Here is a 17,308-nt window from a genome sequence, read left to right as displayed (position 1 = left end):
ATCAACCAAAATCCAGCAAAATTTGCTGGATTTTGGTTGATTCTTTTGTGAATGTTCTTAAGAAACGTTTTTAACATTTCTTTTTTTTTCCACCAAAAAGTGTTGCAAGGTTTCCCAAAAATGTTGAAAATGTGGACATCAGAAGTTTCACTGTGAAAATTTTTTTTCCCCCACATTTCCAAACTTTGAAACAGGTCAGTTTTGACCCGCAGGACGACACGAGGGTTAATATACAAAACTTAAAATGTGGTGCAAATAAAGTAAAGTTTATTTGCTGTATTTCTTTCATGCATTTTGTGAAACATCAGGCAACAACCACCGGTCAGTCTGGGAGTCTTTACCTGGTTGGGTGAGGAGCATCTCTTCTCATAAGAAAGCCGGTTGGCATCGATGGAGAAGCGGAAGCTGGACCTCTTGATGCTGTCCTCAGACGCCGACTTGTGGAACTTGTCTCGGGCGCCCCTCTCCTCCTCCTCCTCCCGCTGCTTCCTCTTCTTCCGCCTGTTGCGTCGCTCCTTGGCGCTCTTCGAGCTCAGCTTCGACGTCCCCGAGGAGGACTCGGAGGTGGGGCCCCCTCTCCCGCTGTACTCTCCGCTCTCCGTGGCTGCTGCCGCGGCAACCTGCCAGCCAATCGGAGTACAAGGCACAGTTGTCATGGCGACCCAGCGACCGTCTCAGAGGCTCTCGGCGGACCGGAGCTGGCAGCCGAGAGCAGCAGCAGCAACGTGAACAGCCAAATAAGCCTCAGAAGCCTTCTAAAAATGGATATCTGAATGTTTTCATGCAAACCAAAACATTTCTGAAGTCTCGCATTTATTACATCATTGAGTACGAGAGGAGCTGTGTGGATGTTTTATAAAAAAAGGGAGGAATTATTAGTCCTAGTGGCCAAACAGGACTGATCAGCTCACATTACAATGTTATGTGGCGATGTCATGAAAATATGAAAAATAGAAGAGAAGACATAGCGTTGCTCTACACATTCTGAATGTGCACAGGCCTGATAAGAGAGCGGCGAGCCTGATAGAAGAACCAGCGAAGGACAGAGCAAAGGCTGAGGAGGACGTCTGAAAGGAAACAAAAGAGCAAAGCAGCACCGAGGAGGAGATGGAGAGAATGTCATGTTGTAGTGTCCAGAATAAAATACAGGGAAGACAAGGGCCTTTGAAACTTCTTTCACTGTTCCACAAACTGTACATCAGTTTATTATATTAAAACTCCCTCAGAGAGCTTCAGACCTCATCCCTGACCTCACCTCTTATGGTCCAGATGTTCTCAGCAGTAGAAGCTAGATATTTAGCTGCTGTTACTGCTGACCAAGAGGACAAACTGACTGATGGAAAACAGTCCAAAGAATTAGTCTGATCCTGTTAATATGAGGTAGAGTGAGACATTCAATCAAGGCTGACAATGGGATGAAAATATGAAAAATAGAAGAGAGGACATAGCTTTGCTGTACACATTCTTTAGGAAAACTGTCTGCTGATGGAAACGACAAAAACAAGAGAGAAAATGACAAAAACAAGAGAGAAAATGACAAAAACAAGACAAAACAACAAAAACTAGATACAAAACAACAAAAACAAGACACAAAACAACAGAAACGAGACACAAAATGACAAATGACACAGAAAATGACAAAAACAAGACACAAAAGTTATAACTCTGCCCTGATACTGAGCCTCTTCTAACATCCAGGTTGATAAACAGTCAGGGCTACAGTAACGCTGCTTCTACTTTCACCCAATCTATCCGTTGTTCTTCCTGTAGGTCGAGCTGAGACTCCTGGGGGCAGCAGAGGGGCGTCAGCCATCCACAAAACTAAATCCTTTGGTTGCCACGGTAACACTAGCTTTGAGCCATCAGAAAATCAACATCCCACCAGACTATTTCACCTGCTCAACAAACACATCAAAGCTCCTGCAGCTCCCTTGTTTCCTCAGCAGCTGAACACCTCACTTTCTTAATGGACTTCACAGTGAAGCGTCCAACGAAATGGACATAGAGAGGAACTAAAAGAGGAATAAAAAACAAAAACAGAAGAGTGTCCTGCCTGTGCCTCCTCCTGCTGCCTCTTCAGCTGCTCCAGCATGGCCTGGAACTCCTCCTCCTTCTGCTGAGCCTCCTCGATGGTGGCCTGGTTCTGCTCGTCGTAGGCCATGGCCACCACGGCCAGGATCAGGTTGACCAGGTAGAAGGAGCCCAGGAAGATCACCAGCACGAAGAAGATCATGTAGGGCTTCCCCGCCGCTCGGAGAGTCTGAGATATCCAAGAAGATTTGTCTCGCTTGTGATTTTTTGTCTCATTTTTGTCATTTTGTGTTTTGCTTTATTCGTTGTTTCGTGTATTGTCTACTTTTTTGTTGTTTTGTTTCTCGCTTTTGTCATTTTTTTGTCTCGTTTTTTGTCCGTTTTTTTGTCTCTTTTTTGTTTTGTTTCTAATAGATGGCTATTAGCAGTTAGCTAATAGCTAAATAGCATGCTAGTTCTTTCATTCAAATTTCTGCCCAAAAACACATTTATTTGTGGGGTAAACAACACGTTGAATGTAAAGTAATTAATGTAATAAATAAATAATTGTTTATTACTATGTTTCATTCAACTTTGTACTTTTTTTTTAGGGTTAGGGTTATTGGTGTTTAATTTAGTTTCTTAAAGTTTCATTAGAAAGTGGATTGACATTCTTGTTTTCTTGTTGTCCTATTTTGATTTCAAAGTGTTGCTGTTTAGTTTTTTTTATGGTAAAATTGTATCTAAAATACAAATATTTTTATAAAATTCTAACTTGTGAGTTGTTGTTTTAGCTCCAAAAAGGCACTAAATCACAGAAAAGCCAGATTGAAAGATGCTTTTCCCCTCAGTTCTCAGGAGCTTGTGATGAATTCTTGTTCTTGCTTTCCTTTGTTGCTGAAGTAACACAATAATGAACAACGGCGCTGTGCTGTGGTCATCCCATTGTTTGGTGACTTTGCAAATGTCAAGTTGCTTCATTGTGCTGCTGCATTTCAGAACAAAAAACTTACATAACAGGCTGAGTTCATAATTACAAAATGGCAAACCCTTTTACAAAGAACGCTCAGATATTTACCAATGGAAATATGCAATGAATGCTTTCCTTTCATGTTGTTGTTCTGCATTTTTGCCATCACATTACTCAAATATATGCAAATAAAAAGCATAGAAAGCTCCCAACCTGCTGGTAGAGGTTTTCCCAGAAGTCCTGGGTCATGAGTCTGAAGAGGGAGAGGAAGGCCCAGCTGAAGGTGTCGAAGCTGGTGTAGCCGTAGTCTGGATTACGACCTGCTTTGATACAAGTAAAGCCCTCTGGACAGAGTCTTCGAGGACACACAGGCGTTAGAAACAACACTTTGCAGCATATTTAACATTAAAACGATCAGATTAAGATTGAGGAATCATTACAGTAACATTTCTTATTGTCACAACAAACGATTTAAACCAGGGGTGTCAAACTCTTCTTAGTTTAGGTTCCACATTCAGCCCAATTTGAGCTCAAGTGGACCAAACCAGTACAATCAGAGCACAATAATCTATAAATATAAACATTTCTCCTGTGTTTTAGTGCAAAAAATGTTCACATTTAACAAACTATGTTTTCACAAAACATCATGAACAACCTGAATGTGTCAAAAAACACAAAAAACAAGACAAAATATTACAAAAATGAGACACAAAATTACAAAAACAAGACAAGAAGTGACAAAAGGGAGACAAAACAACTTGTCATGGTCTAGAAATGATTTTAAATTTATAGTTTTACTAATTTCCAATCTGCAGTTAATGTCTTCTCTGGAATTTTTACACTTTGAGGACCGGATTGGACCCTCTGGAGGACCGCTTTTAGCCCACAGACCTCATGTTGGACACCCCTGACACCCCTTTAAGTACACAAACCACACCTCTGTTCATTTCATGTGTTCAGACTGTTCACAGATGATGAGCTGCTGTCTGGATATTCCTCATTCACTCATATTTTTTATACATATTTTAGCCACATCATTTTGCGCAAAACTGACAGTTAAAGACAGATTGCTCTATTATCGAGTGGCAACGTTCTGAGGGCCACGTGGTTTATGCAAAAGCCCAGATAATCACTTTATTTAGAATAAATTGCATGGAGATAGAAGACAAAAATGCAGTGATGTTTGACAGTTTATAATATTCACCCTTAGATGCATAAGTGGTTCAAAAATGAGCCTTTGAGGTTGTTTTGTTGCAATATCTTTGTACTGATGATTTCATTTTTTCCAGCTATTCTTCAAAAAACATGGTTTCCATATCACAACATTTCAGTTCTTAAGTTATCTTTTCTACTTTTAAAGAAACTGTGATGTTTGTATTACTACCCAAAGCTCTTTATCACTGATAAAATCACACAAGAGGTGACGAAGTGCACAACCTTGTAGGAAAAGAGTGGAAAAATCTCAACAAAATGGACATTCTTCTATTGCTGTTCTGTGTAATATTCTTCTGTTTCAATCATCAAAATGTTAAAAAATCTGTTATAAAGTGAAAAATAAACATATTCCAAACATGAACTCACTGTTGTGTGGACAAAAATATGATATAAACATATAATGGCATAAAAACACATTTATTCCGGGCGCCCGTATAGCTCAACGCGTTGAGCGGGCGACCCATGTACAGGGCTGGTCCCTGACGAGGCTGGTCCCTGACGCAGCTGGCCCGGGTTCGATTCCCGCTCGCGGCCCTTTGCTGCATGTCTTCCCCTGACTCTTCTCCCATTTCCTGTCTCTCTCTCACTGCACTTATCCAATAAAGCTCATAAAAGGCCAAAAAAATAACTTTAAAAAAAAAAAAAAACACATTTATTCTTATCCCAGTCATTTTGGACCCACTTGTGGAAGAGCGTAGGTCCAATCACTGGAGCATCTAAAGGTTAAACGGATGTTTAATTATCATGTTAAATGTTCACATATATGACAATAATCATAAAAATTGCTTTTATGTAACTTCCTGTTGAAACTGATTTGAAAATTGGAACAAACACGGACATAATTAAGCACTTCTTAACCCTTGTGTCGTCCTGCGGGTCAAAATTGACCCGTTTTAAAGTTTAAATATATATTTTCACAGTGAAACTTCTGATGTCCACGTTTTCAATATTTTTGGGAAATCTTTGAACATTTTTTGGTGGAAAAAAAAGAAATGTTAAAAACATTTCTTAAGAACATTCACAAAAAAATCAACCAGAATCCAGCAAATTTCGCTGGAATTTGGTTGATTGTTTTGTGAATGTTCTTAAAGAAAATATTAGAAGTTTTACTGATATATAAGATATAAGTTTTTTACTCATTTTTTGAAAGTATTTACAAGAATTTTCTTCCCAAATTTGGGGGATTTTTTTTAAAAATAACACTTTTCAGGAATTATTGTAATTTTCTTCCTGAAAGTTTTGCAAATTTTCAGAAATTTGGGGAATTTTTTTGCTGAATTTTTGAACTTTTTTCAGACAAGGAAACAATATTTTTGGTGCGTGCAAAATTTGCAAAACCTTCAGAATAATTCCTTAAAATTTTCCCTTAAAAGTTTTATTTAAAAAATCCCCCAAATTTGGCAAGAAAATTCTTGTAAATATTTCCCAAAAATGAGTAAAAAATCTTTCAAAAAAATCCTAAAAATATCTAAAGTGATTCCATATATATCAGTAAAACTTCTAATATTTTCTTTAAGTACATTCACATAAAAATCAATCAGTTGATTTTTTTGTGAATGTTCTTAAACATTTTTTTAACATTTCTTTTTTTCCACCAAAAAGTGTTCAAAGATTTCCCAATAATGCTGAAAATGTGAACATCAGAAGTTTCACTGTGACAATATATATTTTTTTTCCACATTTTCAAACTTTAAAACGGGTTAATTTGACCCGCAGGATGACATGAGGGTTAAACACTTCTTAAAGATTTATTTGGCAGTTTTTGCCAGTTTGCAAACATCTGATGTTGTTTTGTCCCAGTGTGTAAACTACTGGGTTAGTATTTCCTGTATTCTGCCAGCGTTATGAGCTAATCGGATGTAGTAGAAAGCTGACCATGAGAGCTAAAGCTAATCCATTTAACTTCTCTTATTCTGTTTCTGTAAAGCTGTAACATAAAATGCAGTTAACCAGCAGTTCAGATTCCTCTAATGCCTCCAAGCAGCATCGACACTAATTGCCTACGCTGAGCTTTGTGCTGCACCTAATTGGTCATATAAATAAAACATGCAAAGCCTTACCCAGCACCGCTGCCGTTCCCGCAGAGCAGAGCATCTCTACGGTCAGGGAGGTAATAGTAATTACCTGGAGGGGAGGGAGACAGAGGGACAGTCAGACAGACAGAACAATCTGCACCCTGTGGGTTTGATTCGCTTTCAGTGTGTGGTGGAAATGGCTCAGAGACAGGAAGAAAGGGGGGGGGGGGGGGGGGGGGGGGTTGTAACGTGATCTCATGTGACGACAGAAGCAGCTCTGTCGTCAATTAACAATTAACTTAGTCACTGATGCCATTCAGCTACCAGGCTTTATCAACCTGATGAACAGAAATGAGACAGAAAATGACAAAAACAATCGTCTTTGTCTTTTGTATCTTGTTTTTGTCATTTTGTGTCTTGTGTCTGTCATTTTCTGTCTTATTTTTGTCATTTTGTGTCTCATTTCTGTGATTTTGTGTCTTGTTTTTCTTTGTGTCTTGTTTTTGTAATTTTCTGTCTTGTTTTTGTCTTTTGTGTCTTATTTTTGTCATTTTGTGTCTCATTTCTGTGATTTTGTGTCTTGTTTTTGTCATTTTGTGTCTCATTTCTGTGATTTTGTATCTTGTTTTTGTCATTTTGTGTCGTGTCTGTCATTTTCTGTCTTATTTTTGTCATTTTGTGTCTCATTTCTGTGATTTTGTCTCGTTTTTGTCAATTTGTTTCTCATTTCTGTGATTTTGTGTCTTGTTTTTCTTTGTGTCTTGTTTTTGTAATTTTCTGTCTTGTTTTTGTCTTTTGTGTTTTGTTTTTGTCATTTTGTGTCTCATTTCTGTGATTTTGTGTCTTGTTTTTGTCAGTTTGTGTCTCATTTCTGTGATTTTGTGTCTTGTTTTTGTCTTTGTGTCTTGTTTTTGTCATTTTGTGCCTTGTTTTTGTCATTTTGTGTCTCATTTCTGTGATTTTGTGTCTTGTTTTTGTCAATTTCTTTCTCATTTCTGTGATTTTGTGTCTTGTTTTTCTTTGTGTCTTGTTTTTGTAATTTTCTGTCTTGTTTTTGTCTTTGTGCCTTGTTTTTGTCATTTTGTGTCTCATTTCTGTGATTTTGTGTCTTGTTTTTGTCTTTGTGCCTTGTTTTTGTCATTTTGTGTCTCATTTCTGTGATTTTGTGTCTTGTTTTTGTCAATTTCTTTCTCATTTCTGTGATTTTGTGTCTTGTTTTTCTTTGTGTCTTGTTTTTGTAATTTTCTGTCTTGTTTTTGTCTTTGTGCCTTGTTTTTGTCATTTTGTGTCTCATTTCTGTGATTTTGTGCCTTGTTTTTGTCATTTTGTGTCTCATTTCTGTGATTTTGTGTCTTGTTTTTCTTTGTGTCTTGTTTTTGTAATTTTCTGTCTTGTTTTTGTCTTTTGTGTCTTATTTTTGTCATTTTGTGTCTCATTTCTGTGATTTTGTGTCTTGTTTTTGTCATTTTGTGTCTCATTTCTGTGATTTTGTATCTTGTTTTTGTCATTTTGTGTCTTGTGTCTGTCATTTTCTGTCTTATTTTTGTCATTTTGTGTCTCATTTCTGTGATTTTGTCTCGTTTTTGTCAATTTGTTTCTCATTTCTGTGATTTTGTGTCTTGTTTTTCTTTGTGTCTTGTTTTTGTAATATTCTGTCTTGTTTTTGTCTTTTGTGTTTTGTTTTTGTCATTTTGTGTCTCATTTCTGTGATTTTGTGTCTTGTTTTTGTCAGTTTGTGTCTCATTTCTGTGATTTTGTGTCTTGTTTTTGTCTTTGTGTCTTGTTTTTGTCATTTTGTGCCTTGTTTTTGTCATTTTGTGTCTCATTTCTGTGATTTTGTGTCTTGTTTTTGTCAATTTCTTTCTCATTTCTGTGATTTTGTGTCTTGTTTTTCTTTGTGTCTTGTTTTTGTAATTTTCTGTCTTGTTTTTGTCTTTGTGCCTTGTTTTTGTCATTTTGTGTCTCATTTCTGTGATTTTGTGTCTTGTTTTTGTCTTTGTGCCTTGTTTTTGTCATTTTGTGTCTCATTTCTGTGATTTTGTGCCTTGTTTTTGTCATTTTGTGTCTCATTTCTGTGATTTTGTGCCTTGTTTTTGTCATTTTGTGTCTCATTTCTGTGATTTTGTGTCTTGTTTTTGTCTTTTGTGCCTTGTTTTTGTCATTTTGTGTCTCATTTCTGTGATTTTGTGTCTTGTTTTTGTCTTTTGTGCCTTGTTTTTGTCATTTTGTGTCTCATTTCTGTGATTTTGTGTCTTGTTTTTGTCTTTTGTGCCTTGTTTTTGTCATTTTGTGTCTCATTTCTGTGATTTTGTGTCTTGTTTTTGTCTTTTCTGTCTTATTTTTGTCATTTTGTGTCTCATTTCTGTGATTTTGTCTCGTTTTTGTCAATTTGTTTCTCATTTCTGTGATTTTGTGTCTTGTTTTTCTTTGTGTCTTGTTTTTGTAATTTTCTGTCTTGTTTTTGTCTTTTGTGTTTTGTTTTTGTCATTTTGTGTCTCATTTCTGTGATTTTGTGTCTTGTTTTTGTCAGTTTGTGTCTCATTTCTGTGATTTTGTGTCTTGTTTTTGTCTTTGTGTCTTGTTTTTGTCATTTTGTGCCTTGTTTTTGTCATTTTGTGTCTCATTTCTGTGATTTTGTGTCTTGTTTTTGTCAATTTCTTTCTCATTTCTGTGATTTTGTGTCTTGTTTTTCTTTGTGTCTTGTTTTTGTAATTTTCTGTCTTGTTTTTGTCTTTGTGCCTTGTTTTTGTCATTTTGTGTCTCATTTCTGTGATTTTGTGTCTTGTTTTTGTCAATTTCTTTCTCATTTCTGTGATTTTGTGTCTTGTTTTTCTTTGTGTCTTGTTTTTGTAATTTTCTGTCTTGTTTTTGTCTTTGTGCCTTGTTTTTGTCATTTTGTGTCTCATTTCTGTGATTTTGTGCCTTGTTTTTGTCATTTTGTGTCTCATTTCTGTGATTTTGTGTCTTGTTTTTGTCTTTGTGCCTTGTTTTTGTCATTTTGTGTCTCATTTCTGTGATTTTGTGCCTTGTTTTTGTCATTTTGTGTCTCATTTCTGTGATTTTGTGCCTTGTTTTTGTCATTTTGTGTCTCATTTCTGTGATTTTGTGTCTTGTTTTTGTCTTTTGTGCCTTGTTTTTGTCATTTTGTGTCTCATTTCTGTGATTTTGTGTCTTGTTTTTGTCTTTTGTGTCTTGTTTTTGTCATTTTCTGTCTCATTTCCGTGGTTCTCTGTGGTTTTTTTTGTCGTTTTGCCAGTTTGTCAGAGGTCAGGCGCTCTGGCCGGCTGCCATGACAGGCAGTGACAGTAATATCTGGGAGCAGAGGCCGTGCTCTCCAACATGAGCTGGTGAGAGAATGCCTCAAATGTGGCGGATAATCGCCACAACAATAAAACAGTCCACTTTCACCCCCTCGCTACCTCTCGTCATTCTCCCATTGCCCATCTGTGTGGCATGAGCAGCCTAAAGTGCTACAGGAGGATGAGTCACTGGCCGCCAGCAGGATATCAAGGAGACGTGCAGCAGCTACATGCTAACAAGCTAACGCCAAGACAGAGAGGAACAGAGAGGGAGAAAGCCAGAGAGATGATTAAAACTGCATGGGTCTGATAAAGCCTGTGTACCTCATCATCCAAAATACTAAGACATGCAGTTGTTGTGTAAATGTTCTTGTCCTGAAACCAAAACAACAGAAATAACAAAAACGAGATGTAAAATGACAAAAACAAGACACAAAAGACAAAAATAAGACACAAAATGACAAAAACAAGACAGAAGGACAAAAACGAGACACAAAACAACAAAAATGAGACACAAAATGACAGAAGTGAGACACAAAATGACAGAAATGAGACACAAAATGACAAAAACAAGACAAAATGACAGAAAGAGACACAAAATGACAAAAACGAGACAGAAAACAACAGAAACTGGACAGAAAAGGACAGAATCCACCCCACCAGCATGCTGACCCATCTCTGCTTATGAACTAGCCTCTATCTGACCCATTCCATCTGAAGCGGCTCTAACTTGACCCCGGTTAACCCCTGTGCGCCCGGCAGACACGCTACAGCGCCGCTTGGTCGGCTTACTCTTGTTGTTGATGTACTCTATCCAGTCGAAGGAGCTATTGGTGGCGTTGTACTCCCATGCGCTGATGTCGCCGCTGCTGTTGCTGGCGTTGGCGGCGACCGGCAAGCGGACGCACTTCTGCCTCAGGTTGCCCATGAAGAGCTGCAGGCCGATGAGGGCGAAGACGCTGAGGCAGAACACGGTGAGGATCATCACGTCCGACAGCTTCTTCACCGACTGGATCAGCGCTCCGACGATGGTCTTCAAGCCTGAGCGACGAGAGAGAACGCAGACCGCGGGATGATTAATTACAGCCGCTAGCTGGTGTAGAGAAGAAGCTGCTAATGAGAGATTACAGCAGCAAGCAGCCAAGGGGGATCTGCAGCAGAGCTTCCTGTATGAACTGTTAGCCGTCATACAGGAGCAGATGCAGATCACTGCTCATCATTTATAAACCACTGGAAAAAGTTATCTGCATGCCTGTCATCGAACTGTGGGATTTGGGTTATTATTACTAAACGACGTGTTAGAACAGGGGTGTCAACTCATCTTAGTTCAGTCCAATTTGATCTCTAGTGGCCAGTAAAATCACAGCATAATGACCCATAAATAACCACAACTCCACATGTTTGCTTTGTTTTAGTGCAGGGGTGCCCAACATGAGGCCCGCGGGCCAGAACCGGCCCTCCAGAGGGGCCAATCCAGTCCGTGGGATAGAGAAAAAATTCCAGAGAAGACATTAACTGCAGATGGTAAATTAGTAAAACTATAAATTTAAAATCATTTCTAGACTATGACAAGTTGTTTGGATCATAAAGTAAAATCCTATGTCGTTCAGTTCCAGATAGCTGTGACTAAATGTTGTGTTTCTTTGTAGACACTGTGATCTGGAAGTTGTAATGTGGAAATAATAAACTGAGGCATGATCTTGCTGAAATAGAATTTATTTTTCTTGAGAAATTTCAGGTTATTCTTTATGTTTTGTACCAAGATATTTCCTTAAATGTGAACATTTTGCACTAAAACAAAGGAAATATTTGATTTTGTGGTTACTTTCAGGTTATTATGCTGTGATTTTATTGGTCACTTGAGATCAAATTGGGCTGAATGTGGAACCTGAACTAAGATGAGTTTGACACCTCTGAGCTAAATCAACTGTCTGATGGCTCTAAACAAAGACTAGCATCAGTTCTAACTCTAGAACTCTCAGCAAGAAAGAGAAAGTGTAAAAAGTTCCTTTAACAGAGTGCCTCTAATCTATATTAACAACCTGATTTTCTACTTCCTATCTTGTTATTCACTGTGCTCTGTCACAAATGCACTCCAAGAACAGGAAAATATCAACATATACGAGTACAAAACAGAGCACAGCGTGTTTAAAGTGCAAATGCAGCTGGAATAATAATAATAATAATAATATATGTTGTGGAATAGATGATCGTCTTTATGCAAAGGGCCAATGACAGTTTTCCTGAATGGTTTACATATGACCTTTCTGTTAGTTTGTGATGTGAATCATGTTAGAATGCGTCACCCAACCATCATTCACCGTAATCACAAGTTCTCCAGAAAAACACACACAACACTGAACAGGACATGCACAAGAGAACGAGGTAAGGAGGAACCCTACACACACAAGTGCTTGCCACCAGAAAATCTGCTTTTGCAATGTCTCATGCAGAATGGAGAAAAACAAATAGTGCACAAAATCTACTCGTAAGGCTCCCAAGGCAAGAATAGATTTCAACCAAAAAGAATTCTGCCTTAAAGGATGCAACTAAAAGCCAAGAATCCTGTCAATCTGTGCAGATTGGAGCCAGATTCCAGCTTTTACCGGCCTTGGAAACGAAGGCAGCATGAGGGACGGCAGCGTCAGGCTTAGCTACGGTGAGATGAGCTGAGAGGGGCGAAGGAGGGTGTTTGGATGTTAGCGAAATGCCAGCTAGCCGTCAGCAGATGGGTCAATATATAGTTGTGGGACTTTTCTATCATAGTTGACTTTTTTTTTTTGCCGTTTTCAGGCCTGACACCAAACACCACATGGCATTTTTACAGAAAGATTCTTCTAAATGTTATATATACAGTTGAATAAAATGTAAAGTGATTTCTAAAGATATTGTAGTAAACCTGTTGACTACTTTATATTAAATAAGTCAGAAAGCCTTGGAGTCTGGCCAGTCTTTTCTTCAGGAGGAAATGACATCATGTGGAGCAGGTCATGTGATCTGGAATTAACACACTTCCTGGAGAGGTGTTTTTGTAACGGGGAACTTAGATGGAAGTGATTTAATTTATTTTCCATCTAAAATTTGATGTATTGCCAAAAAAGAAACATCTGTCATGATTATCTCAACTTAATAAAAGAACACAACCAAAACTATTTCTGAATCAGCTCATTTTATAATTATTAGCTAATTAGAAGGTGGTTGTTGTTAAATTGGGACGGTTATTTAATTGACATTTCAGTGATATCCAGTCATTTTTTATTATAAACTGAAAAACAAAATAACAAAAAGAGATACAAAATGACAAAAACAAGATATAAAGTGACAAAACCGAGATACAAAACAAAAACAAGACGCAAAATGACAAAAACTGAGTTAAAAAACGACAAAACTGATAAAACGACAAAAACGAGACGCAAAATGACAAAACTAAGATACAAAACGACAAAACTGATCAACAAAACGACAAAAACGTGATGCAAAATGACAAAACCGAGACACAAAATGACAAACGACACAGAAACCAATAAGACTTGGACTCTCGCCAGTCTTTTGTTCAGGAGGAAATGACATCATGTGGTTGTTATTAAATTCTGACAGGTATTTCGTCGACATTTTAGTGATATCCAGCCATGTTTTTATGAATAGCTAATTTTTTCCATACTGAATAATGATGGAATGTGTAAAGACATGATCACAAAGAACATAAAAAAATCTTTTTTTTAACTTTTAATAAAAATGTACACAAGATATGAACCTCAAAAGTCCCTCAGTTATATATTGACCCGGTTCTTTTACCCTACGGGCCTTGATGGCTCTCTCACCTGGGATCACTGATATAGTTTTCAGGGCTCGCAGAACCCTGAAGGTTCGCAGTGCTGAGACATTGCCCAGGTCCACAAACTCTGTGACATATCTGTAAGGGAAGGTAGGGGCAGGAGAGGAGGGGCAAGAGGGGCATTTAGGGGAAAGGTGTGGGGCACATACACGCACACACACACACACACACACACACACACACACACACACACACGAGTCAGGCACAGGCACACATGGCGTGACAAGACGAAAGGAGGGTCACGGGAAGGAAGGAAGGAAGGAAGGAAGGAAGGAAGGAAGGAAGGAAGGAAGGGGAGAGGAGGGAACGGCAAACGGTCACGCACAGAGGACACATGGCAGGAGTGCTGGCGGCACACGGGCGCCCTTACCTGGTATTACCGAGATAGTTTTCAAAGCTCGCAATACTCTGAACGTGCGCAGAGCGGAAACATTGCCTAGGTTTACAAACTCTGTTATATACCTGCAGGATTAAATGCACAGTTACTACACAGCATTGCACAGGGAAACCCATTGCTCACACAAACACAGACCTCCCACAAAATGCACCATTTCACACAGAAGTCGTTGCAATCACAAGTGTTTTCGGTGTTTATTTCCTTGATCTGCATTGGAAAAAAACAAAAGAAGCGGAAGAAAAAAGCCAAAATTGACATAATTTTACACAAAACTCAAAAAATGGGCCGGACAAAATTTTGTGTCTGTTTTTGCCGTTTGGTGTCTCGTTTTTGTCGCTTCGTGTCTTGGTTTTCTCATTTTGTGTATCGGTTTTGTCGTCTTGTGCCTCGGTTTTGTCGTTTTGTGTCATTTTGTGTCTCCGTTTTGTCATTTTGTGTCTTGTTTTTGTCATTTCGTGCCTCGTATTGTCATTTTGTGTCTCGTTTTGTCGCTTCGTGTCTCGTTTTTGTCATTTTGTGTATTGTTTTTTGTCATTTCGTGTCTCGTTTTGTCACTTTGTGTCTCATTTTTGCCGTTTTATGTATTGGTTTTGTCATTCTGTGCCTCGTTTTTGTCATTTTGTGTCTTGTTTTGTCATTTCATGTCTTGTGTTTGTCATGTTGTCTCGTTTTTGTCATTTTGTGTCTCGTTTTGTCATTTCATGTCTCATGTTTGTCATTTTGTTTTTCGGTTTTGTTATTTTCTGTCGAGTCCGAATCTAAATCCCATTGAACACCGATGGAGAGATCTCAGAATTGCTGTTTCTAGAAAGCACCCTTCAAATCTGAGAGACCTGGAGCAGTTTGCAAAAGAAGAGTGGTCCAAAGTTCCATTTGAGAGGTGGAAGAAGCTTGTTGATGGTGCAGGAAGCGACTAGTTTCAGTTATTTTTTTCAAAGGGTGTGCAACCAAATATTGAGGTTTGTGTAAAATTATGTCAATTTTGGCTTTTTTTCTTCTACTTTTTTGTGTTTTTCCAATGCACAACAAGGGAATAAACACCAAAAACATTTGTAAATGCAACAATTGCTGTGTGAAATGGTGAATTTTCTGGAAAAATCCCAGGGGTGCCAATACTTTGGTCCACGACTGTATAGGGAGAAATTAAAGCATCTCTCAGACAAGCCTTACAGGAATCACGAACAAGATTATAGCCTCATTACATTCTGTGAGCAGCATGTAATCCTTCACATACGATCACAAAAAACATGCAGTCCAATGCTGAAGGCTTGGTTTTGTAGCTGAAGGCACTGAGGCGTGAGATAAATATGGGCCAACACACTCCAATGCTGTAGGGGCCATTATAAGAGAGTGGAGTGGAGATTTCTGGTCGTGCTTTCACAATGTACACCACATTATCTCTGTTCTCCTTCTCACATTCAGTAGGACTTAACAGGCCGCTGTGCTGATTAGCATTAAAAGCGTTTGGCCTCTACGCCAGATCATGTTAAGCTGATCCTAACAGTGCGTGTCACAATACTTACGCCATGAGGATAACACTGAAATCCAGCCAGTTCCACGGGTCTCGCAGGAAAGTGAACTTCCCCACACAGAAGCCCCTGGCCAGGATCTTTATGAGGGACTCGAAGGTGTAGATCCCCGTGAATGTGTACCTGAGGAAATGAGAAGCGAGATGAAAGGCAGGATGACGGAGCCTCTAGATGAGGGGCGTCAAACTCGTCTTAGTTCAGGGACGACAATCAGCCCAATGTGAGCTCAAGAGAGCGTTAAAATCATTACATAATACCAGATAAATAACGGATAAAACATACAAAACGAGAAACAAAGCGACAAAAACATGACAAATGACAAAAGTCAGACAGAAAACAAGACAAAAAACAACAAAAACAAGATAAAATATTACAAAAACGAAACACAAAGCAACAAAAAATGACACAAATGACACAGAACAAAATAAAGAGGAGACAAAACGTTAGACAAAAAAGTTACAAAGTGACAAAAACGAGACAAGAAATGACAAAAGCGAGAAACAAAACGACCAAACAATAGACAAAAAAAACCCAAAAATGACAAAAATAGTACACAAAAGTACAAATAAAGCAAAATACAAAATGACAAAAAAAGACAAAAAAACGCAAGCAAGACAAAAAGGAAACACAAAACAACAAAAAATGAGACAAACGACACAGAACAAAACAAAGAGGAGACAAAACGTTAGACAAAAAAGGTACGAAGTGACAAAAACGAGACAAGAAAAGACAAAAGCAAGAAACCATATGACAAAAATAGACAAAAAAACACACAAAACAACAGAAATGCTACACAAAAGTACACATAAAGCAAAACACAAAATGACAAAAATAAGACAAAAAGCACAAGTGACACAAAAAGGAAACGCAAAACAACAAAAACATGAGACAAATGACAAAAGTCAGACAAAAACAGACAAAAAACAACAAAAACAACAAAATATTACAAAAATGAGACAAAATGACAAAAGCAAGAAACAAAGTGACAAAAAATGAGACAAACTACACAAAACAAAACAAAGAATATTAGCTATATTAAAGTTGCTCTATGTTAGTTAAAGTTGACCAACACCATTGTTCCATGTTCTCCATGAAAACTCCCACTTTTATTCATGTGCTAACATAACTGTACAAGGGTTTTCTAATCATCAATGAGCCTTTCAACACCATTAGCTAACACAATGTAGCATTAGAACACAGGAGTGATGGTTGCTGGAAATGTTCCTCTGTACCCCTATGGAGATATTCCATGAAACATTTCCAGCTACAATAGTCATTTACCACATTAACAATGTCTACACTGGATTTATCATTCATTTCATGTGATCTTTACTGGAAAAAAATTCTTTTCTTTCAAAAATAAGGACAGTTCTAAGTGACCCCAAACTTTTGAACAGTAGTGTAGATTCATAGATCTAGACATGTAGATGAGTTACATGAGATGTAGTTCAAACTGCAGAAAATGTCCAACTTTGGTGCCGCTTTGGGATGTTCTAATTGAAGTAAAACCAATCTTGAGCAACAACAGTGGCTAACATTCGTGTCTATTCTGCTTAGCGTTTATTGATTCAGACAGCTGGAATCCTCAGGAATGAATTAGAAGCAGCGCCACTAGAAGACCGGCTGCTGCCATCTTGAGCTAGATAATATGAGCACTCACGAGTCACATGGCAGCCTTCCCTGTTATTACCTTCTCTGCCATGTGACACAAATGTGGTATTATGTCTGAAATTATTCCCTATTTATTCTTCTGTGCAGATGAGAAAATGAACAGCTAGTTGAGGAAAAGAGGGAGTGATCCCAGACACATTGAGCGAGTTAGGACAACGACAAAAAGAGACTTACTCTACATTCTTGGCCCAGTCTGGCGGATTACTGAGGGTCATGAAAGCACAGTTGGTCAGGATGGTGAACATGATCAACATGCTGAACATCGTAGGATCACACGTTAAGGAACATCTATACAAACAGTCCAACCAACCCCAACAGTGAAACCATCAAAACCAACATCTCCCATCCCATAGTAAACAGTCTACAG

At 38.2% G+C, this 17,308-nt stretch overlaps 1 protein-coding gene across 4 annotated transcripts in view; it reads right to left on the bottom strand.

Annotated features, from left to right (window-relative positions):
* The window catches only part of scn1lab (sodium channel, voltage-gated, type I like, alpha b), a 62,862-nt gene that overhangs the window by 36,526 nt on the left and 9,028 nt on the right, over positions 1 to 17,308 (bottom strand). For 2 of the 4 annotated variants that reach the window (XM_055008177.1, XM_055008179.1), the window contains exons 4-11: positions 17,116 to 17,206; positions 15,265 to 15,393; positions 13,715 to 13,806; positions 10,302 to 10,550; positions 6,256 to 6,319; positions 3,194 to 3,335; positions 2,054 to 2,260; positions 342 to 620 (exon numbers count right to left, since the gene is read on the bottom strand). In XM_055008177.1, coding sequence (XP_054864152.1) covers positions 342 to 620; positions 2,054 to 2,260; positions 3,194 to 3,335; positions 6,256 to 6,319; positions 10,302 to 10,550; positions 13,715 to 13,806; positions 15,265 to 15,393; positions 17,116 to 17,206 — 1,253 coding nt within the window. Of the gene's footprint in view, positions 1 to 341; positions 621 to 2,053; positions 2,261 to 3,193; positions 3,336 to 6,255; positions 6,320 to 10,301; positions 10,551 to 13,330; positions 13,423 to 13,714; positions 13,807 to 15,264; positions 15,394 to 17,115; positions 17,207 to 17,308 lie in introns of all 4 variants that reach the window. The other 2 variants (XM_055008176.1, XM_055008178.1) reach the window with 1 other exon arrangement.

Source organism: Amphiprion ocellaris, chromosome 24, assembly GCF_022539595.1.
Source record: "Amphiprion ocellaris isolate individual 3 ecotype Okinawa chromosome 24, ASM2253959v1, whole genome shotgun sequence".
NCBI lineage: Eukaryota > Metazoa > Chordata > Actinopteri > Pomacentridae > Amphiprion > Amphiprion ocellaris.
Note: the sequence above shows the minus strand (reverse complement) of the source record. Positions and strands in the feature narration are given on the sequence as shown.